General features: G+C 39.0%; 4 protein-coding genes across 5 annotated transcripts in view; 2 read left to right on the top strand and 2 right to left on the bottom strand.

Moving 5' to 3' along the window:
* Positions 1-23,641, top strand: part of LOC144064419 (uncharacterized) — a 40,826-nt gene that overhangs the window by 16,595 nt on the left and 590 nt on the right. Inside the window, exon 5 of one of the 2 annotated variants that reach the window (XM_077586952.1) lies at positions 20,481-21,357. The exons of the other annotated variant lie outside the window; for it this stretch is intronic. Within the exon in view, the coding sequence (XP_077443078.1) occupies positions 20,481-20,500 (20 nt within the window). The 3' untranslated portion in view covers positions 20,501-21,357. Of the gene's footprint in view, positions 1-20,480; positions 21,358-23,641 lie in introns of those variants that run through there. 2 annotated transcript variants of the gene reach the window in all.
* LOC144064713 (alpha-2-HS-glycoprotein-like) lies at positions 424-1,900 on the bottom strand. Its single transcript, XM_077587438.1, has 7 exons — positions 1,605-1,900; positions 1,416-1,526; positions 1,259-1,343; positions 1,014-1,183; positions 834-947; positions 659-739; positions 424-597 (listed from the first exon to the last, which is right to left on the bottom strand). The coding sequence occupies exons 1-7, from the start codon at positions 1,857-1,859 to the stop codon at positions 454-456; spliced, it is 960 nt and encodes a 319-aa protein (XP_077443564.1). The 5' UTR covers positions 1,860-1,900; the 3' UTR covers positions 424-453.
* LOC144064686 (alpha-2-HS-glycoprotein-like) lies at positions 3,189-4,711 on the bottom strand. The gene is made up of 7 exons (XM_077587390.1): positions 4,434-4,711; positions 4,246-4,356; positions 4,091-4,175; positions 3,844-4,013; positions 3,666-3,779; positions 3,489-3,569; positions 3,189-3,428 (listed from the first exon to the last, which is right to left on the bottom strand). The coding sequence occupies exons 1-7, from the start codon at positions 4,647-4,649 to the stop codon at positions 3,285-3,287; spliced, it is 921 nt and encodes a 306-aa protein (XP_077443516.1). The 5' UTR covers positions 4,650-4,711; the 3' UTR covers positions 3,189-3,284.
* Positions 21,366-22,760, top strand: LOC144064423 (alpha-2-HS-glycoprotein-like). The gene is made up of 7 exons (XM_077586967.1): positions 21,366-21,572; positions 21,652-21,762; positions 21,839-21,923; positions 22,001-22,170; positions 22,235-22,348; positions 22,447-22,527; positions 22,587-22,760. The coding sequence occupies exons 1-7, from the start codon at positions 21,366-21,368 to the stop codon at positions 22,728-22,730; spliced, it is 912 nt and encodes a 303-aa protein (XP_077443093.1). The 3' UTR covers positions 22,731-22,760.

Genomic DNA, 23,641 nt, shown 5'->3' with positions numbered 1-23,641 from the left:
TCTGACTCATTCCATCTTCAGTATTAGTGGTATTGTATACTAGAAACACGGCATGTTCAAAAAGAACTTGAAACGTGATTTATTGAATGAAAGGTAGGCATTGCATGAAAATGAAGCACAAGTCCTCATTGCAGATTACTTATGACTGTCCAAAGGGGAAGTACTCCTTAAAATTATGGATCCCAGTTTCAGTGCTGGCCACTAATCACAACTATGGCTCGTAAAGTGCAAACAATTGCAATACTCTTCAGGGGAAGCTTGAGTGGAGCAAATTAAATTTTAAAAAGTCAAAACCAACATTCAGGAAGGTATCAAGTGGATCTGAAATACCATTGTTTCTACCATCAAAATTGTTTTCTTTTTGAGCAACATGACAATTATGTCACACAGGATCCTTGCAAAATGACCTCACAAAAGAGCATATGCATTACATTTTGTTTATTAGCCATGCTATCACTGAAGTGGGAAAGGACAAATGTGGTGGATGGACAATTCTGGCTTTTGCAGCTTTGTCTTGCAAACACAAGCTTCTGGACTTTGGTGGAACGGGGGCCCACATACAGGTTCTGCTTCACCCTTAGGCAATGGTGATGAATTCTGCAGAAACCAGAGAAACCATTGTATTCCAGTACATGTAGGAATTTAGACATGGACTTACTTTTGGTGGATAAACTTCACAATTCAGTTCTCCCACTTGATTGTGAGCATTGTAGTAGGCAGTTTGGCAGAAGACATGATGCTGAAAAGAAATTGTCAGTTAACTCAGTATGTACCAAAACCCACTATAAACAGATCAAATATGGCTTAAAATGTAATTGAGGCAGAAATCTCACAGCTCTGTTAGGACAGCGAAGTGTACAGGTCAGAGTGTTCCTGGTCTCTCTTGGGCACATGGTCTCCACTAGGGCAAACTTAAGCCAGGTAATGGTGCCAATGGTCACCTCGCTCTAAGACAAAGATGTGTTTAGGACAACAACAAAAAAGACACCTGCCACCTTGAGAATATGTCTTACCCAACTAGTCAGACGAGCCACTTCCAAAAGAGCAAAGTAACTTTGGCGTTTGCTCATCTGGTTAAAGAGGCGAACTGCCTGCTCCACTGCTTTCAGTCCAGTTGGGTCATCCAGAGGTAACAACTTAGGGCAGGCAGGACAAATAGTCTGAATTTCATCATTGGTGCGCTCTACAAAGAGAAAATAATAAATTTCATTGAGAGTTGTGTTGCGCCAAAGACATAGCAGCTGGCATGGCAAATAACCTGGTCTGGTGGTGCAGTCATATTTGGTGATTTTGGCCATATCCCACATGACCCAAAACTCAATACTGCAGGTGGCCATTGCACCCTATACACAAACAAAGACTCATAAAGACAGCAAAGAGAAGCAAGTGTAAAGCTTAAGTAGTGAATGACTTACCCGCTGATCCATTTGCCACACTTCGCATTCCTGGTGAGGTTTGGGGTTGGTGAAATGACATTTGGTCTGCACCAGTTTCACATTCACATCAATGTGGCAGCCACCAGTAAACTGAAAAATATGTTGAAAGAATTTAAAAACGTAAAAATATAATTTCTAGCAGGGGACAAAAACAAAATTGTTAGAGACCTGTTGATATTTGCTGTTCTGGACCTCCTGCAGCTTGAATTTAAAGCCATGCTTGTGATGTTTGTTGATGTGTTGGACAGCACGGTTTGCCGCCACTGTCACACTCTCTTCGCTGCAATTGACGTCAGGTGACAACTCTTTGGCAACCAGGCTTGAAATAACAAGCACACACAAGAGAAGAAGGCCAAAAAGGTGCCCTGACATCATCATGACAACCACTTGTATCAAGTTATGCTCAATACACAATTGACACATCGAGGACAGAGCCAAAAATGAACACTTTCATGACTTGCACACACATTTTAACCAGGTTGAGCAACTGTGTTTGACCAATCACAGAGGAGGAAAAACACCTTCACCTATGGCCTAATTAGTCGTGGGCGGACTTTCCCTGAGAAACGTGATTATAATTTATATCTTTCAGCTGTTCCCTTGGAAGGAGAAATTATCTGGAGTTGGATAGGTTTGGAGTTTGTTTCTTTCATTTTCATATTTTTTTAGGAAAGTCTTTATGATAAATTAGAATTTGACCAACATCACAATTTCTGGTTCACCAAACAAAATTTTAAATTTATTTTTCTAAATATATGTATCTCACAAACCACATGATGGCTAAGGGGTTCACTCGTCTGACTTCAGTGTGGGCAAGCATGGGATCGATTTCTTTCTTGGCGGTGGTATGATTGGGCGTGCTAATGGTTGTCTGTCTCTCTGTGTACCCTATGGCTAACTATGGCTAACTGGTGACCAGTTTAGTGTCGTCTACCTTTCGCCCGAAGTCGGCTGGGATAGGTTTCTTGCAACCCCTGTATTTACATTGAAAAGCCAATGTGCAAACCAATCTCCGCCAGGCTGAGGGGGCATAGAGATTTTCAAATAATTTGGGTGTTTGAATCAGTGAACATGTTACTTTGGCCATGGCTCATAGCTTGTGATTATAGGTGAAGATGAGCATAGATTGCCTGGCTAATAACTTTGTAGCTGGTCTTTTTATCTACCCAAACAAACCAGGGGTGTTAACCCAGGCTAAATTAGCAACTTTACTTGCACCTATGTAGATATATACATGTTGATTCAGATTTCATTGTGGATGTGGTCAATGATGAATGAAATTATATTTGTTGGCAGTTTGTTCATACTGAAAGTACCTTTTACGTCTAAAATGATAACAACTAACCTGGAGCACAGAACACACCTGTGGCTCTAGAATTCTTAACTTGCAACAATGATCCTCGCTATGTTTTTTTAAATTTGACAGTACTGACTCACTTAATTTTTATTATTAGTGATATTGTATATTGAAAATGCTGCATCTTCACCAAGAATTTGAAATGGGATTTTTTTTAATGAAGGGTAATAAAAAAATGTTTAGGCACCCTTTGCAGCTTACTCAACAATTCAAAGGGGAAAGGTTCTTCAATATTTTGATCCCATTTTCAGTGGTGATCAATTATCCAACTATGGCACAAAGTGCAAACAATTGCAAGAAACTGCACAAGTCTGCATGGGAAGCTTGACAGTAGACCACATCTAGTTTGAAACAGTCAAATTCAACATTCAGGAAGAAAAGTCTTTGAGCTGAAATATAGTTTCGTACCTTTGTTTTTCTTTTAATGCAATATTACAACCATGATCTCACACAGCATAATGATAAGCATACACATTACATTGGCCATTCTATCACTTAAGCGGGAAAGGACAAATGTGGTGGATTGACAATTCTGGATTTTTCAGCTTTGCCTTGCAAACACAAGCTTCTGGACTCTGATGGAACAGGGGCCCACATACAGGTTCTGCCTCACCCTCAGGCAATTGCTTCAAATTCTGCAGAAACAGGGCAACCATAGTATTCCAGCACAAATGGGAATTTTGACATAGACTTACTTTTGGTGGATATACTTCACAATCCAGTTCTCCTACTTGGTTATGTGTGTTGTAGTAGGCAGTTTGGCAAAAGACATGAACCTGCAAAGAAAGTCAGTTAACTACAACATTAATCAAAAACCAATATAACAGATCAAATATGGCTAAAATTGTCTTTGACTGAGGCAGAAATCTCACAGCTCTGTGAGGGCAGCGAGGTGTACAAGTAAGAGTGTTCTTTGTCTCTCTGGGGCACATGGTCTCCACTAGGGCAAACTTAAGCCAGGTAATGGTGCCAATGGACACCTCATTCTTAGAAAGACAAAGATGTGTTTAGGACAAAAATAGACAACTGGCACCTTGAAATATGTCTTACCCAACTAGTCAGACAAGCCACTTCCAACAGGGTAAAGTAACTTTGGCGTTCGCTCATCTGGTTAAAGAGGCGTACCGCCTGCTGCACTGCCTTCACCCCAGTTGGGTCATTCAGAGGTAACAACTTACGGCAGGAAGGGCAAAGCATCTGGATTTCATGATTGCTGCGTGCTACAAACAGAAAATTGTGAATTGAATTGGCTCAGTTGTGTTGCACAACAGACATGGTAGCTGGCATGGCAAATAACCTGGTCTGGTGGTGCAGTCATATTTGGTGATTTTGGCCATACCCCACATGACCCAAAACTCTACACTGCAGGTGGCCATTGCACCCTATACACAAACAGACTCAGAAAGACAGCACCAAGAAGCAAATGTAAAGTTTAAGTAGTGAATGACTCACCCTCTCATCCCTTTGCGACGCTTCGCATTCCTGGTGAGGTTTGGGGTTGGTGAAATGACATTTGGTCTGCACCAGCTTCACATTCACATCAATGTGGCAGCCACCAGTAAACTGAGGAATTAATTTAGAAATAATTTAAAAATTTACAAATACAAGTTTTATCAAGAGAGGGATAAACAATTGTTGACCTGTTGATATTTGCTGTTCTGGACCTCCTGCAGCTTGAACTTAAAGCCATGCTTGTGATGCTTGTTGATGTGTTGTACGGCACGGTTTGCCGCTGCCATCACACTTTCCTCACTGCAAGTGACATCAGGTGACAGCTGTTGCGCAACCAGGCTAGAAAAAGCCAGCACACACAAACCCAGAAGAGCAAATATGCACCGCGACATTATTAACATCATGGCAACCACTTAAGAAAGTTGTGGTCAAATCACAAACACCACCAGTAAACACACAACCAAGAATGAAGGCTTAAGACAAATGCACTCACATTTAAACCAGGTTGAGGAGCTGCGATAACCAATCACAGAGAAGGAAAATACCTTCACCTATGGCCTAATTAGTATTGGCCGAACCCTGAGAGGTGAGATTACAATTAATATGCCTCAGCTGTTCCCTAGGAAAAAATAAACTGGGTTTGTTTTTTGTTTTTTTCAATTCTGTCATTTTTTAGGAGAGTCTTTAAGAAATATTAGAGTTTAAAAAACATCATAATTTATTATTCACATAGCGTGAAATTTAAATTTCATTTTACAAATAGGCGGTCCGGTGGCGCGAGTGGTTAGTGTGTCGGCCTCACAGTGGGTAGACCTGGGTTCAAATCCAGGTCGGTCCACCTGTGTGGAGTTTGCATGTTCTCCCTGGGCCTGTGTGGGTTTTTTTCCGGGTCCTCCGGTTTACTCCCACATTCCAAGGACATGCATGGTAGGCTGATTGGACACTCTAAATTGCTCCTAGGTATGAGTGTGGGTTTGAATGGTTGTTTGTCTCCTTGTGCCCTACGATTGGTTGGCCACCAATTCAGGGCGTCCCCCGCCTCTGGCCCGAAGTCAGCTTGTATAGGCTCCACATTTTCTACAATAACTGTAAATATTTTTTTTATTTATGAGCAAATCTGCCTCACAGTTAAGTTGTGCATTTTTAAACATTTTTTTATTGTACCTTTCTTTTTTCTATCTGTTCTAACTAAATTGTGTCAATTGAATGACTGTGGTCAATCCAGCCTATACCCGGTCTCGCAAAAATGAATATGTTCACCCCGCACCAAAAAAAGAACAAATGTTCTAGATTATTATAGATAACATAGGCTGTAAAACACAACATAGCTCATTTTTAGTTTGCAGTTTCAAAAGTTAATTTCAATGACTTCAGATGGGAAAGCTTTGTGGTTGAGGTGTAGATTTAAAGCTACTGCACCCAAAGGATATACTGGAAATGGTCTTTAACTGAAAAATCTATAAAGCGATGACTCAGTTCTTCTGCTGTTGAAAGAAAAATATGTAGGAGATAATGTCTGAAGGGACATTGTTGCTCAAAATATATTCCCGCCTGTCATTGCATCATAGAGCACTATCAGTGGCCTCAGTCAGTTGGAAGTTGGAGTTTTCCTGGGAACGAAGGGACAGCGGTTCTAATGCCAGCTACTCATTGTTTAAGTGCCCATGGGCAAGGCATTGAACTCTAATTTTGCTCCAGTAGTCATGCAAATTCATGAAGATAAAATAGATATTGATTTCATAGTGAGCATATTAGCCTACATTGTGTTCATGACATGACATAGTTTAAATTGGATGCAGAACGATGTGGTCGCTATCCGTGGTGCTAGCGTACTTTGAATTTTCCTATTAGTGGTCATGTGGTGAACTGTTTCTGTCCGTTTTATTGCCATCTCCATTTATTTGCAAGCCCTAAAAAATTGCATAGTTGCTCTCCATGGTGCTGAAGCGAATAAGCCCTGCTGTTGCGGGTAATTTGATGTTGTAATGATGTTATGATGAGCTTTATTTTTTGGCTTTTACTTTTAGACATTGTGTATCGTAAACATAACACATCCTGGTATTTAATCTTTGGTTATTACTATCTAATGGTGTATAACATTTGATGACCATAAATCGGTTTAACCATTAATTGCACTGCATACATTGTGTGTAACTATATGTCATCGCTAAACATTGTCCCAAATATTCATAAGTAAATTCTGGTTGGGGACAGAATGTGATCCTTCCAAGGGCACAATAGAAGCAATCAAGGTAAAAGTGAGGCAATATAATATAGTAAGTTCAGGGTCAGCTCCAAACAAAACAGAAATTACGCGATCACAGGTTGTAGAATGTTAGCTAGTCAGAAACAAATGTGTGGCATGCTGTATAGGAAAAAGAGAGCAATCTTAAACCTGCTGGTTATGCTTGAATTAAATAATGTGATTCTATAGTGGTTCATACCTCTACTGGCTTCCCGCTGGTGGCGGTATGATTGTGAGTGGGAATGTTCGTCTGTCTCTCTTTGTACCCTATGGCTCATTAGCGATGAGTTGAGGGTGTAGTCTGCCTCCCATTTAACCCTTATGAGGATGCGTAGTACAGAAGATGAATGAACATTAACATGAGTCAACACGATAGGAGCGCAAAGTTATTTTTTACAAAACGTACAAAGTGGTGTCATTGTTCCTTGAATAATTAAAATAGATTAGTTTTGTTTTGTATCTTCTTGTCTGTGCAACTTTATCCCAATGGTAGTTGTTTCACATTATTCATTGAGGCTCATGTTAACATGGTTTTCTTATTTTTTTGGTTATGAAATTGGTTCCCAGAGAAGCTAGCTATTATGAACATTACGTCCCTCCTAACAGTGATGACATGTTCCGTCAAGTGTGTGCAAATGTACTTCTTGTTTTATTTATCATGAACCACCAGTCCACTGCCTCTTCAACAAAACATAACATTAAACATCTCATTAGTTCAAATGAATATGAACACCCAGAAAGCAGATAATTATTGAATCTGGAGAATGCTGTATGTAAATGTCAGTAGCAAATATGATATTAAATGATTCATTGTAAGAATCTACAACTGAAATTAATGCAGGACATCAGAAAACTAGTGGATAAATAATTAACATTTTTTCTACTTATAGCAAAGTGGCGGTAGGGCATTTAGTCAGATAGAAGCATTGATCTACTACAAAGTCTTCAATCACAGAGCTAAGTTTGCAGTATATCCATTACATTAAAAGCAGAAAAATCTTTCAGTTGTATTTTCTCAGCAACCTTCATCCATCAAGTTTTTCTGTTAAGTGAAAAAGCTCATCTGTGCCCTGGAAGCTCCCTAACTCAGAAAGAAAGAAAAATAGGTTAGGAGAATATTTTCCCCCCACATTGAACTGTAGACTCAAGCAATTTGTTCAGGTCCACAGGATTTGTTGGAAGAGGGCAAAATAGAAGAAGCAGAGACAGAGGGCAGATCAATGATCTGATGACCCTAGCAAAAGGCTGAGCTTTTTCAATAAGATAAAAATGCAGAAACTGTACAAAGCAGTTAGATAAAAGGAGGTAAATAACAGGAAAACAGCCAAATACATGCACCATCAGGCCAACAAAATCTGTCTTTGCGATGAACAAAACATAACTGAATAATACTGATACGGTGGAATTCAGGGCAGATGGACATTTAACCAAATTGGCATTTGTCAACATTATTAGACACACGTATGCACTGTGAGAAAATAAAAATGTTTCTGCTGTTAATTCAGAAATGTATTTTTCTCCTGTAAAAGTGAAGGGATTTTTTGAGAACAGGATAACAAAAGCATAGGCAGTGGCAATAAGATTTAGTTTTGTATTTTCTTTAATTTTGTACTTTAAAATGAGATTAAGAGCACATTTTCTATTTACTACGGGGTAAAAAACAGCCTCTTTGCCCAACGAGTTTTATGGCACAATGCAAATAATCAAGATTGATTTTAATCATTGTTGAGCCGAAATATCTACATCACAGGTGTCAAAGTGCCGGCCCGGGGGCCAAATCTGGCCCGCCGCATCATTTTGTGCGGCCCGAGAAAGTAAATCATGAGTTTCTATTTTAGGATCAAATTCAAATGATGATAGATGTACATTACATTTCCTGATTTTCCCCTTTTTAAAATCAATCATTGCAATTTTTCAATCCATTTTTTTCTTTTGTGTGTTTAGTACAAAAAGCATTTTGTAAAATCTAAAAATAAATATAGAAATATTTTCTGTTTTCCACTTAAAAAAATATTTTGTTTGCATTTGAAATAAAAAACATGATTAAAAGACATTTTACAATACTAAGAAAAAAAGCTCAAATAAACATTGCTTTAGATCTATAAAAACAGACTATTTAGGGCTTTTGATCCAGTTCTTTGAATCCAATTTTAAAAAATAAAAAACATCTAGATATTAGTTCTAAAATGGTCCGGCCCACATGAAATGGAGTTGACGTTAATGCGGCCCGCGAAGCAACCCGAGTTTGACACCCCTGATCTACATGCATAGATATTAAACAGGCAATTTATAGGAAATATACTAATGTACTTTAAATAGGCTAGCTATTGTACTTAATGTAACTCATCAAGCAGGCAGAACAGCCTCCTGAGAATAGCCAAATGTGCCGAATATAAGACAACTTTAAGCATTTGCTTGGCATATATTTCAATGAATACTGCCAAGGAGGATCATTCTTCATCCATACATTCATCCTCCATCTTGCTTATCCAGTTCTGGATCATGGGGTGCAGTAGCCTATCCCAGTTGACTTAAAACAAAAAGCGGACAGCATCCTAAACTGGTCACGTGTGTAGTTAATGATAACAATTCAGATAAGTTCATCTTCCAGCAACTCAAATTAGTGTAGGCACAGAAACTTTACAACGTCTTTTTGAGTCTATCCGTTTTAGCTACCGCAACCAAGATGGCGCCGTTCAAGTGGCAGCCGGCGGCGGTAGCTCCGTCCACTCTTGCTCGTTTTGTATTTTTGCTGCTTTTCTGACTTAATGATTTGACTTGGTGATTCTTAATGATCCCATTTACTTTGATTTGCTTTGTACTTTGTGCTTTTGCTTTGTTGTTCTGTCTAATCACCCTCTTGCTACTGTCACAATGAAATTTCCCGAATACGGGATGAATAAAGTTATCCAATCCAATCCAAAACCCTCAGACAAGATCTCTACCCAATTTGGTATAGGCAGACATGCTCAATACTTTACGATAAGTTGTTCAAGCATCACCTATAACACATTCACATAACACACTTTTATTGTATTTTCTGGGCAGACATTAACGGTAAATGTTTAACTTTTAACATTACTGTATGGTCAATCTAAGATTTTCCTCACAGCAAAGTGACTTTTCTTCTGCCTTCAAACATTAATGTTACAGCAGGGTGTCACAGCTGGATGTGTCCACAATGGGCTCAGCGGGTGATGACTTGCGGTTGGCCAGCATTAGAATTCAACTGGCATGACCTGCTGGTCGCCCATGAGTCACCACCCGTGGCTTTACTCATCCAAAACTCACTTTCTATGCCATTCTAATATTAATGACCTCTCATGATTTCTTTCACCATACCTTCCCGGAACATCATTATCATGCGCTACACTTAATTAGATCCTGACTGTAGTCTCATTCATTTATTTAATCACTTTTCGTGGTCTTTACTCAAGCAGCATTAAAGCAAAAGAAAAAAGTACACTTACTTTAAATTAACCTCAACATCATTTGCATTGATTTTTTTTGGAAGATTTTTTTTTTGAGGGGGGGAATGTGACTGTCATTGTCTACTTGACAGTCAGTAACTGGTTTTCCAGTGATCTTTTGATGGACCAGACTTTTCAAGAGGGGAAAATTTGATGTTAATTTACAGTCCTTTAATAAAGTCATCCACCCATTTTCTCGACCACTTGTCCACCTTAAAGTCCACTGAAGGTAAACTTGATACTATGAAAATTACACTCTGGGCTGAATTCTGAACTGATTGCCAGAGCACAAAATCAATAACAATTCACACTCACATTTACACCGATCGGCAATCTAGAGCAGGGGTGTCAAACTCGGGTTGGTTCGCAGGCCCCATTAACGTCAACTCCATTTCATGTGGGCCGTAATATTTAGATTTTTTTTAATTGGACTAAAAGCCCTAAGTAGTCAGTTTTTATAGATCTAAAGCAATGTTTATTTTTTCTTTGTAATGGAAAATTTATTTTAATCATCTTTCATTTTAAAAGGAAACTTTTTTTTAAAAAAATATGTTCAATAATAAAGTGGAAAACGGAAAATATCTATATATTTATTTTTAGATTTTACAAAATGCTTTTTGAACTAAAAACAAAAGAAAAAAATATTGGATTAAAAAAATTCAATGATTGATTTTAAATAGGGAAAAATCAGGAAATATAATGTACATCTATCATCATTTGAATCTGATCCTAAAATAGAAACTTATGATTTACTTTCTCTGGCCTCACAAAATGAGCCGGCGGGCCAGATTTGGCCCCCGGGCTGGTACTTTGACACCTGTGATCTAGAGTCTTCAATTCAGCTCACATGTAGGTTTTTAGAGTATGGAAGGAAGTACATGGAGAAACCACACACAAAAACAAGGAGACAAGACAAAGACATTTTCAACTGTAAGGCAATTGTGATGTCCAGACACTGTAAAATCCAATGGTAACTACTTTTTTACTGACCTGAACAACAGGCTTTAAGACAGAAAATGACTAAGCTGTCATTCCATTTTAGCATCCACATTTATTAACCTTAATATATGTACACTTCAATTTTGTATGATACATGTAAATACATTGAAGTAGTGGTTGAGAAAATGGATAAAGGATGGTGTGACAAAGTACTAGTGGTGGTAGTGGTAGTATGGGAAACTGAACATTTACAGTTGTGGTCAAAAGTTTACATACACTTGTGAAGAACATAATGTCATGGCTCTCTTGAGTTTCCAGTTATTTCTACAACTCTAATTTTTCTCTGATAGGAACAGATACTTCTTTGTCTCAAAAAAACGTTCATGAAGTTTGGTTCTTTTATGACTTTATTATGGGTGAACAGAAAAAAGTGATCAAATCTGCTGGGTCAAAAATATACATACAGCAGCGCTAATATTTGTTAACATGTCCCTTGGCCATTTTCACTTCAATTAGGCGCTTTTGGTAGCCATCCACAAGCTTCTGGTTGAATCTTTGACCACTTTACTCTAGTCACATTTCTGGTGGCATATGCATGGTTTTTCAAATACCTGTTTTTTCAAATATCTATCAGTGTTCTGCTGGAGGTAAGATTCCAACTTATTTTTTTGTTTATGTACATCTACTTTATTTGATTTGTTGTAGCAATACAACAGACTGCCAAACAAACATATTCACAGCATAACATGGACGTGCAACAAGATCCAACAGGACGATCAATACTGCTTCTATTTTTATTTTGACAATCTGTCAGCTTCACAACAGACACCACGGTGCCTTTAAAGTCAATGCTGTTGTCAAGTATAGGGGCAAAAAGTAGAAAGTAGAATCCAATGTCAGTATGAACTGATTGTGTCATTTATCAAGAATTTATTAATTTTCATTTGTTAGATAAGACTGGCAGAGCCTACTCTTATCTTTTTCTGTAGGCCAGCCAGCAGTTCTCATCTGCAGGGACTGCTTGGCCATGCGGGCCTTGTTCGCCCTGAAACTGTGGCCCTGAGCCAGCTATACTGAAAGAAATAGAGCTGAAATTCACCAGACATGTTGTCCTGGAGGACTAAGCTTTCGCGAATGTGTGTGCATTTCCCACTCTTTCTTTTTTTTCTTTATAATTGTATAAATTGAAATGTCACCTAAGTCCTCCAGCTTGTGCTTGTGTTGCAGCTTGCACATCAGTATTCCCTAAATGCGTGTATTTACCATGGCAACGTGCAGCGTACATATTTATTGTCTGCGCATTAGCTATTATTCTCCGTCAAGTCAGAAGTGAGCTACTGCATTGAATGGAGATTAGGCTAATTGAAATGGATGATTCTGCCAGTGAGTTCTGTTGAGATAAATTGCTTTAAAAGGTTTAAGCAATAACAGTGGAAAATATATCACACAGACAATGGTGTTCGGTCAACACGTGCATTGCTATGCAGTTTAAGTGCACAATGTAGATAAAGTTTCAAAAACAAACAGAGCACAGTGATGAACGATGAGGACAATAACGCACTCAGCACTTAATTTGATTTGCACCGTGAAGTTTTGATGTATTAGTCCGGGGAAGTGAAAAACAAAGCGGATGAGTGCACATTATTGCTGTAGTTCTCTGCGCACCTCCAGGAAGAAAAATACTTCATATTTCTTGAGCGGACATTAATTTTTATGCAGATACAAGCATATTGAGATGTTAGAAATCAAAGAGGCAAAAACATTTAATCCATTCATTTTAGAGCCATAATTAATACCCTGGATGAAAGAAGTTTGATATACATAGGTATACAATATCCATCCTCCTTTCTTTCTTCCTTCTTTTATATCGCCATCGAAGCTAATGCTGAAAGTCGAGCCTGTCCTGTCGTATTTCTGGCATAGTCCGTCTTGAAAATGGCTTTAAATCAACACAACAATATATTTGCGTGTGTAGTTCGCTCCAAATACAGTTTGGTAGCTATGGCTAATCACTAGCCAATCATAATTGGTGAAAGCAATGACGTATCCCTACGCCTCCTACAAGGCAATGACGTATCCCTACGCCTGCGACAATGCATTGTGGTGTTGCCAACTCGAAATCTGATTGGTTAAAGCAACAGTCTTATCAACGCTTGTTTAATGCAGCAGAGCCCGCAGAACTGATTGTGAAGGCCTTGAGGCAGATTTCTGACCCTGGCAACAAATATTGGCTGAAATGTGATTGGTTAAATGCTTCAATATGAAAACACACATCTGGAAGCAGTGCAACCAGGGGGAAAAGCAATGAAAGGAAGCTAACAGACAATTTGGAATTATTTCATAAGTATTGATGGCCAAAATATAATATATGATTCAGATATTTCTTAGGCCAGCAGAGAAGGCCCTGACGGCCCGCCACTGATAGGTATATTGAACTACACAGTCAAGCATGAATTTGGCAGCATCATTTTGGGGATATTGAAGACGAGCCATGTTTTTATTGTTTCTCTCCTCATTTTACTTCGAGAGTCCTTTTTCTAGTTGGTTTGTCAACTGCCCCTTGTGTGTTTTATTGTCCAATTACTTGTCTCGCCTTATTGTGTTGCTATTCAATTTTGTCTCAAGTTCTTGTCCTCAATTCATCTGTTTTTAATACACCCTTCTAAATGTATTTTTTGTTTCTTTTTTGCTTGGTGGTGGTGTGAATTATGAGCGTGAGTGGTTGTCTTTTTCATAGTGCCCTGCGATTGGCTGGCAACCAATTCAGGGTGTCCACCGTGTGATTGGCTGGAATAGGCTCCAGCACAGCCTGTGACCCTTTTGTGGATAAGCGATATAGAAGATGAATGAATGGTTAACATGAATAGAAGTAAATAGGACTCATGCTGCATATTTATGAGTATTTACAGTTTAACCAGTGCAATTAATTTGCAGAAGTTAAAACGTATTTATTTCACATGGCCACGTTGAACCATTTTCCGTACATGAAATGTAAATTGAGTTGCCACACAAAATATCATCTTTACTCCATACACCAGAGCAACTTTGTGATGGAATTGGGGGGCAGGGAACACACTGCAGACCCCACTATTGTAGAAAATATTCTCCCTCGTGTGTAACTAACTCCATTAATTCCGACTGAGTGGTGATACCATTTGGAGTTCTCTCATAACAGAGGCCACAAAGCAGAACCACTTCACTGCATTTGGCTTTTAGTGTGCCAGCAGCAGCATCTCTTATATAATCGCAGCCTTTGTAAATATAGGAAGAATAATGAAAGAATAAAAGGAGGATGCAGGAATTATCATTTTAGTCTAAACTTTCAACACAACCAAGAGGGTAAAATCTAGCATCTTGTTCTTTTCTTTTTGTTTCCATAAAATAATGTCCAAATACAAAAGCCGTATGTGAGATTTAAACCACTTATCTGTATTAGGTTTACACATCCCTGTTCTAATGTAATCTTTTTGTGATCCTGAACAAAAAACAGGTCAAAGTAAAATTATTTCTAAACATTTTCCACCATTGATGCCATCAAAACGGTACTCGGACGTTTGGTCGACCGGACATTTGGTCGACCGGATGTTTGGTAGAACGGACGTTTGGTAGAACAGACATTTGGTAGAACGGACGTTTGGTCGCCGGGTTGTTACTGTTGAAACCAGCTCTCAAAATTATAATCATGAGAGAGAGAGTGAGTTTAATATCTAAATATCTAATATCAAAATATTAACAGTAAACTCTGTCATAATTTGACAGCGAGCGAACCCGGCGACCAAACGTCCGTTCTACCAAACGTCCGTTCTACCAAACGTCCATTCTACCAAACGTCCGGTCGACCAAACGTCCGGTCGACCAAACGTCCGGGGACCAAACGTCCGGGAACCAAACGTCTTTCGGCGAAACGTCCGGTCACGCATCAAAACTGTACAAATTCATCCATTATTTTTTCAAATTGTATGCAGAGTTTAGGTTGAAATATACAACTTAGATCATGTGGTCATAGACTATAAAGTAATTCCTATACAAATTGCTTTTATAACAAGGTGAATGTGGGGGTTGCTGGAGCCTAACCCAGCTGTCTTTGGGCAAAAGGCAGAATACACCCTAGACTGGTCAGTCGTAGGTCACACAGAGAGACAGATGACCACTCACTGTCACAATCACACTGCCACTGAGTGGGAATCGAACCCAGACTGCCTGCAGCAAAATCCTCAGGGTGTACTTCACTGAATTGGATAAATGGGACTTCACTGAGCCACAAACCGTAGTCCTTTAGTTTGTAAAATACTGTGGAACATACAGGACAAAATTCATGTGTTGTGAAGTTGCTCAAACACAAAGTATGTGGATATAAGCGCCAATAAATTTTCGGCCGATCAAGCAGTGAGAGCCAAGTGGATTGAGCACATCAGAAAGTGGAGTGGACTAGTATTCTTTTTTTTTAACAAAACACTTTCCTGAAGACCTCTTTGACCAATTGACAAGTTTAGTTTTTGAATAACAACTAACAATGAATAATAACAATCAGGTATTGTTGACCATTCACAAAAGTGCACCATTAAAAATATACATATGATAATATTTTCAGTTGATAAGTTAATAATGTTGTTCGATCACAACACTTTTTGTTGTGTGGAGTCGATGGAAGTAAATGTAAGGTGTTTACCATTCAGTATTCAGAAGGCACCCTAGATCCGAATATAAATGGAGCGAATCTAATTTTTCAATGTCGAGCAGATCACTTGCGTCATGTGATGGTGATTCTGTTGGAAAGTATATGGTAGAATCTCTCTGGAACCATGTCTTGCGGGACTTACTTCCTACTCTGACTCACTTTCAGTTTTGTATTTTGACACGTCCCACGATGAAGTCAACGAGTCTCGACTGTTGTTTTTTTCACTGACTCATAGACGGAATCCTTCCCTTTTGATACTTTATCTGTTTCAACTATGGACAGGAGAACAACGACAAAATTCATTTGCATAGCACAATTTCAATAGTTATTGATCTATTGAGCTGTATAATAATATTGATTACCTTTTGACAAGAATAAATAATTTATATTTTGAATGAAAAAAATAGAGCCAGTGGGACATTAAAATGCTTGATAGTGACTGCGACAATTTGTGTTTATCCCTGAGGTGAATTAACATTTAAATGTTAAGTTTATGATTCTTCTGTTTATTTCCATTTAGCTGTAATAATATATGTTCTATACTGTATATTGTACATCAGCCACTTTCATTAGTTTTGGACCAAACCAGGAACTGAATAAACAGTAATAAAGACAATATCTTTGTCAAATAAAGTTAAAATATTGTTGCTTTATATAACTTTTAGATTTCTATTGCATTAGTGAAAGTCGACATTAAAAGTTATTGGATCTGTTGCCATTATACTGTACCAGTGTATCTAATATTGTGGCCAATGAGAGCATAACATGCATATAGTATAACAGAATGTGCTTCTGGGTAGCCATAATTCTCTTTGATTAGGCTGTAAGAGCAGCAGTGAGTCAGACTGTGACTCATTTTAAGACCATCCCAACGACTGTATGACTAAATGTCATAAAACACAATGTGCCTTCTCTTCTTTTTTAGGGCGGTCACATGAGAACTGAAGCTTCTCGCTGACACCATGAGGTGACACTGCACCATTCTCAATCACTGCACATAATAGTGACATTAATAGGAACATGATATTACTACAGCATCAATTATGCCTAAAACAAAGGTATATGCATCAAATTGTTTATTTATAGCTCAAAAACACGAACACATACCAGTGTTTTAGAACTGACTCTCACCATTATGGAAAATGTGTCATTAATAACAACCTACTTCTTGCATCGATACAAACGCATAAGCACACTTGGAAAGCCAAACATCTAGCAGGCTTTCAAGTACTCTCTCATCTCTTATATCAACATACTGTATATTTGCCCTTTGTTTTTTACTGTATGTTTTAAGATAGTATCACTTCTAACAGTAATGTATTCTGATTTTTTTTCTGAATTATTCTGACTGTGTTGTCCACAATAACTAAAGTGTTTTCTTTGTGTTCCATTTTCATCCCATACACTTGCAAATTACATGCAGTGAGTATATAACATTGTTTATTATAATGATTACAAAGTCCCAACCCTTTTAGGAGGATAGTAAAACTATAATTATTCATAGGTTAATTTAAATCGAAACCTCAAGAGATGTTGTCACAAGTGAACAAACTAAAGCCGTTTTCAGACATAATACACCACAACATTACTTTGAGATGTGATTCGCAAGGTTTCCAGACAGTGGCCTTTAGACTGTGATCCGGAATCTTTCTGGGTCAGCCACTGTTTTTTTTATTATTTTTTAGTAGTAAATCTCAGTGTCTCTAAGACCTGAAACAGTTTTAATATCCTGCGGTTTTTTGTACCCCTGTTTAGGGGCCTTATATTGTGTTCTTTACTCAGAAAATGCATCTGGAGAGAAAGGATTTTAGGGGGACAGAGAAAGAAAAAACAGAGAATATCTGGGGAAACTCTGGATCGGTTGTTAGCCATTTGCAGGGCACAGGTAGACAGACAATGAACGATTCACACTCAAACTCATTGCTAAACTCCACACAAGAAGGTCGGACTGCACCGGGGATTTAACCTTCAATCTGAGAACTGTGAGGTGGTTTTACTAACACACATAGAAAAGAATGATACAAAAACATGATTGAAAATGCAGTATATGCCACATTCTCTATGTATCATTGCTATCTCGATATGCCTATTCTGAGCGCGGGGATACCATATGGGAAGAGAATAATTGAAGCAGAAGAAGAGGGAAGATAGCTCGGACAGGGGTGTGATAAGGTAAAGTGAGTGCACAATCAATGTTAGGAATATGTAAGGGGAACTAGGTAATAGGACAAATTATTATGAAGCGTACCCATGTTGACTATGACCAGAGCAAGACATTATAACTCATTCATTTCCTGAACCGCTTATCCTCACAAGGGTCACCGGGTGTGCTGGAGCCTATCCTAGCCAACTATTGGTGAGAACTTGAGTAAAGGCCCACCTGGCATCGAACCCATAATCCCATGACTGGGCCAACACGCTAACCACTCACCCACAGGGCCACCACATTATAACCATTTACTTTATTTTTGGGGATTTCACTGAATAAAGTTCAGGCGGTCCAGGTTTCTTCCTAAAATTGGTAAACATTTGTCAGATCTTGTTCTTTTTTTTACTAAGTTATTTTGTATTGCATTGAAGAAAAATTGGAAATATAGTGATCGTAGCAGACGGTACTCGGACGTTTCGTCGAAAGACGTTTGGTCGACCGGACGTTTGGTCGACCGGACGTTTGGTTGACCGGACGTTTGGTCCCCGGATGTTTGGTCGACCGGACGTTTGGTCGACCGGACGTTTGGTAGAGCGGACGTTTGGTAGAATGGACGTTTGGTAGAACGGATGTTGGGTAGAACAGACGTTTGGTCGCCGCGTTGTTACTGTTGAAACCAGCTCCCAAAATTAAAATCAACCCGGCGACCAAACATCCGTTCTACCAATCGTCTGTTCTACCAAACATCCATTCTACCAAACGTCTGTTCTACCAAACGTCCGTTCTACCAAACGTCCGTTCTACCAAACGTCCGTTCTACCAAACGTCTGTTCTACCAAACGTCCGGTCGACGAAACGTCCGGTCGACCAAATGTCTGTGTCCAAACGTCTTTCGACGAAATGTCCGGTCACGGTAGCGGACTGTAGCGACATGAGAGCTATGTCATCAACCTCTGCACTCTGAAGCGTAACATTACCTGCTGCATTCAGACATAACATGACCCTGGAATGTTTTGGACTTGTGACCACATCACAAGGATATACATTTTCGGATAATGTCCAGGTCAACTGAGTAATGGGCATACAATACAAGACCGAAAGGGGGCTGTAGGTATGTACACTATTTTTCCTGGTCTTCACTCTGATATAGCCACAAATTAGTTAGCAGTGTTTCTCTTCAGTGGACCCATGGCTGTCATTGATGTTGCTAATTAAATCTCATCATAGAGTATATCACTGGGAGGTTCTCTCAATCCAATCCAAATCTCTTGTCTGATTTGATTGGAGTGAAGATTAAAGAAAGAAAGAGCAAGGTCATTTTGTGTGCACGGTTTGTTTGATTGTAGGCCAACTGAGATGGTTTGATTGTGCCTGAGTTGTATTTGGCATTATTATTCATAAACAGATCTTTTCATGCGGAGGCTGAAATGGTACTAATTCTAAAACATGCTGAAATAAAAGGCAGTTTCCCTTCTGGTCTCTCTTTCCTTCTTAGTCTGAGCCATTCGGTCTCTACAAAAAAACAGTTTTTTTTCTCTCTATAGACGTTCATATAAAGACCAAGTCAAGTCCTCATTTGGTAGTATACAGTTTATGCTTGTGCCCAGACACAGTTTATGATGAAAAGGAAATATTTTTTACCTTTTCACTTTGTCTCCTTTGTGTCTTTTTTTAATAGATGCTCATTGTGTTGATTTGCATGAGAGCATTTATACACAAAGACATAAAAACTCCCATGCATGGACACAATGAGGCTAACCTGCATTGATGTTGCAATAACATCCACATGGCAGAGGAGAAAAAGGCAAAGTAGGCTTAGAATAATTGAGCCTGCCTGATAAAAATAGGCAATAGAGACTTAATTAAATTTTCAAAGCTGTATCTAAAAGAGTCCATGGCTGATGGTTGAGAGTTGTTACATGCACTCTTCAGATTCACAGGAGGAACATAATTCACATTAAAATTGTATATTCTTTTCAAATACCTTAGTGGAAAAGGCTGACCAATGTGAAGCAGTACAGCAGAAGGATGTTGTTCAAATTAATTCAGGTAATAAACTTAAATTTATTAGAGACACTAAAGGCGGCTGAGTGGTTACCTGTATATAAAAAAAATGTGATGATGGTTAACGTACTGTGTGACTAACAAGGAAAAGAAATGTACAGAAAAAAAAAAGAAATGTTTTCAATTTAGAAAATGGGTGCTCGGACATTTCGTCGAAAGACGTTTGGTGCCCGGACGTTTGGTCCCCGGACGTTTGGTCGACCGGACGTTTGGTCGAGCGGACATTTGGTAGAACGGACGTTTGGTAGAACGGACGTTTGGTCGCCGGGTTGTTACTGTTGAAACCAGCTCTCAAAATTATAATCATGAGAGAGAGTGAGTTTAATATCTAAATATCTAATATCAAAATATCAACAGTAAACTCTCTGTCATAATTTGACAGCGAGCGAACCCGGCGACCAAACGTCCGTTCTACCAAACGTCTGTTCTACCAAATGCCCGTTCTACCAAACGTCCGGTCGACCAAACATCCGGTCGACCAAACGTCCGGGGACCAAACGTCTTTCGACGAAACGTCCGGTCACGTAGGAAATGTATGGATGAATCGGAGTAATGGATGATGTTTCAATGTGAACTGGTTCATAAATTACATACAATCATCAGTGACATGCAGTTTATGGTTTACACTAATAAGCAAATTAAAAAAAATCAGTTTACTCATTGTGCTTGTGTACTTGTATTTCCGTATAGGCGCAAAAACATTGTGGTAGTAACAATGGGAGTTTTTCATTTTGAGCAGCCATGTCTGGTCTACATTAACCGCGATATTCGAGGGTTTACTGTATGTATTCACAAACCTCAAGGATATGCTAACAACTTGGCCCTGAAACTGCCGCCAGCCGAATCAAGGTGTGTTGATACGACTTAAATTGGATGCGATGAAATGCTGCGCACTAACACAAAAGAAAACATGTTCTGCACTGGGCGCATTTCTAGGCTAGAGAAGAAAGCAATGAAGGCTTTCTGAAAAGGAGAACAAAATAATACAAAGGATGGAGGGAAATATATATATAAACATTTATTCATCCATAAGGAGGTCTTTCATATCGTAAGAGTTGCACACCCCAGCACAGAGAGAGACGAACAAACATTTGCATTTGGAACATACCACGACCGAGTGGGAATTGATCCCACGCGAAAATGACAATGCCCAAACCAAAATCAGGCGAGTAAACTCCAACACCATTAGGTGGGTAGATATATTTATTTACAAGATAAATACATTTTCATGCTATGTCAATCATAAATTGTGATGTTTGTCAAACTCAAATTTTTCTTAAAGACTTTCCTAGAAAATGACTGAATTGAAAAAAAAAACATCTGCAGGATATTTTTTTTCTTTCCCAGAGAACAGCTGAGGCATATGAATTATAATCACACCTCTCAGGGAAAGTCCGCCCAATACTAATTAGGCCATAGGTGAAGGTATTTTCCTTCTCTGTGATTGGTTATCACAGCTCCTCAACCTGGTTTAAATGTGCGTGCATTTGTCTTAAGTGTTCATTCTTGGTTCTGTCGTTACTGGTGCTGTTTGTGATTTGACCACAACTTTCTTAAGTGGTTGCCATGATGTCAATGAAGTTACGGTGCATATCTGCTCTTCTGGTTTTGTGTGTGCTGGCTTTTTCTAGCCTGGTTGCGCAACGGCTGTCTCCTGACGTCACTTGCAGTGAGGAAAGTGTAATGGCAGCAGCGAACCTTTCCGTACAACACATCAACAAGCATCACAAGCATGGCTTTAAGTTCAAGCTTCAGGAGGTCCAGAACAGCAAATATCAACAGGTCACTAACAATGTTTTTTTCTCTTGGTAGAACTTGTACTTTTAATTTCTAAATTCTTTCAAAAAAATCGATTTCTCAGTTTACTGGTGGCTGCCACATTGATGTGAATGTAAAGCTGGTGCAGACCAAATGTCATTTCACCAACCCCAAACCTCACCAGGAATGCGAAGTGTGGCAAATGGATCAGCGGGTAAGTCATTCACTACTTAAGCTTTACACTTGCTTCTCTTTGCTGTCTTTCTGAGTCTTTGTTTGTGTGTGTATAGGGTGCAATGGCCACCTGCAGTGTAGAGTTTTGGGTCATGTGGGGTATGGCCAAAATCACCAAATATGACTGCACCACCAGACCAGGTTATTTGCCCGGCCAGCTGCTATGTCTTTGGCACAACACAACTGTTGCAATGAAATGTATAATTTTCTCTTTGTAGAGCGCACCAATGATGAAATCCAGACTATTTGTCCTGCCTGCCCTAAGTTGTTACCTCTGGATGACCCAACTGGGCTGAAAGCAGTGGAGCAGGCAGTTCGCCTCTTTAACCAGATGAGCAAACGCCAAAGTTACTTTGCTCTATTGGAAGTGGCTCGTCTGACAAGTTGGGTAAGACATTCCCTAGGTGTCAGTTGTCCTTTTTTTGTTCTAAACATATCTTTGTCTTTCTCAGAATGAGGTGACCATTGGCACCATTACCTGGCTTAAGTTTGCCCTAGTGGAGACCATGTGCCCCAGTGAGACGAAGAACACTCTGACTTGTACACCTCGCTGCCCTAACAGAGCTGTGAGATTTCTGCGTCACTCAATGACATTTTTAGCCATATTTGATCTGTTTTATAATGGGTTTTGGTACATATTGTAATTAACTGACCATCTTTTCAGCATCATGTCTTTTGCCAAACTGCCTACTACAACACTCATAATCAAGTAGGAGAACTGGATTGTGAAGTTTATCCACCAAAAGTAAGTCCATGACAAAATTACTGTGTACTGGATGACAATGGTTTCTCTGGTTTCTGCAGAATTTGAAGCCATTGCCTGAGGGTGAGGCAGAACCTGTATGTGGGCCTTTGTTCCACCAGAGTCCCGAAGCATGTGTTTGCAAGGCCAAGCTGAAAAATCCAGAAATGTCCATCCATCACATTTGTCCTTACCCACTTAAGTAATGACATGCCTAATAAACTAAATGAAATGTCTATGTATTTGTGAGCTCATGTTGCACTAAAAGGAACAATTTGTGGTACAAACTATAGTATTTCAGATCAACTCTATACCCTCCTTAACATTAGAGTAGACTTAAGACTAAATTTGCTCTACTGTCAAGCTTCCCTTCAAAAATTATGTAGTGTCTTGCAATTGTGCACTCAAAGGATCCATGATTGGGATTATTGAGATCAAAACCTAGACCATTTATCCTACGGACTGTAAGTATCATGCAACGGGGACGCAAACTGCCTTATCGTAAACACCTTGCCCTTCAGTCCAAAATCGGTCGTGTGAGGATTTAAAGATTCAGTGGGATGACATTGGTTTATTTGAGGCCAAAGTAGGTTTGGTGATGAGCTACAGGTTAATTTCCATGGCTATTTTCAGAGTGAGTCGATTTCAACATGTCCAAACTGCTACAACTATAATGCAGTACTTTTTTTCTTAAGAGCAGTACTTAAAATGTTAAATTTTAAATTGTCATGGTCTTAACCACCAACTAAACAATTTGAAAAGTATCAGTGTCACTTTTGTATGAAAGATGTGGAAAACTGAAAAATTATATGAAAACTTATTAGCATGCAATAAAAAACATGTTATTTTGCAGTTGTACAGTAAGGTGGGAGCTAATAGTGCACATGCACAAACATCTAAACTACTTCAAATTATGAATTCAAAATCACTTGGCATTAAACACCACTCAAGGATTAACAGACTCTACATCTCATCACTCAGTACACAGGCCATACCAAAGAGTATAATTACTTTTAAAGCTTTCTGCTTCGCAATCGTGGCGATGCTGGCATGGCTTGCATTGCCTTGCAATATCAGTCAATAACTTTAAAGAACTCTGAGATGCCAAATGCCCGTC

Source organism: Stigmatopora argus, chromosome 19 (genome assembly GCF_051989625.1).
Source record: "Stigmatopora argus isolate UIUO_Sarg chromosome 19, RoL_Sarg_1.0, whole genome shotgun sequence".
Taxonomy (NCBI): Eukaryota; Metazoa; Chordata; class Actinopteri; order Syngnathiformes; family Syngnathidae; genus Stigmatopora; species Stigmatopora argus.
Note: the sequence above shows the minus strand (reverse complement) of the source record. Positions and strands in the feature narration are given on the sequence as shown.

Coding starts and splice junctions, on each gene's coding strand:
- LOC144064713 (XM_077587438.1), bottom strand. CDS start 1,859: ATGTGTCAATTGTGTATTGAGCATAACTTGATACAAGTGGTTGTCATG. Junction 1,344..1,415: donor TGTGGCAAATGGATCAGCGG/GTAAGTCATTCA, acceptor GTTTGTGTATAG/GGTGCAATGGCCACCTGCAG. Junction 1,184..1,258: donor TGACTGCACCACCAGACCAG/GTTATTTGCCAT, acceptor TTCTCTTTGTAG/AGCGCACCAATGATGAAATT.
- LOC144064686 (XM_077587390.1), bottom strand. CDS start 4,649: ATGATGTTAATAATGTCGCGGTGCATATTTGCTCTTCTGGGTTTGTGT. Junction 4,176..4,245: donor CGTCGCAAAGGGATGAGAGG/GTGAGTCATTCA, acceptor GTTTGTGTATAG/GGTGCAATGGCCACCTGCAG. Junction 3,429..3,488: donor GTGAAGTATATCCACCAAAA/GTAAGTCTATGT, acceptor CTGTTTCTGCAG/AATTTGAAGCAATTGCCTGA.
- LOC144064423 (XM_077586967.1), top strand. CDS start 21,366: ATGAAGTTACGGTGCATATCTGCTCTTCTGGTTTTGTGTGTGCTGGCT. Junction 21,573..21,651: donor AGAACAGCAAATATCAACAG/GTCACTAACAAT, acceptor TCGATTTCTCAG/TTTACTGGTGGCTGCCACAT. Junction 22,528..22,586: donor GTGAAGTTTATCCACCAAAA/GTAAGTCCATGA, acceptor TGGTTTCTGCAG/AATTTGAAGCCATTGCCTGA.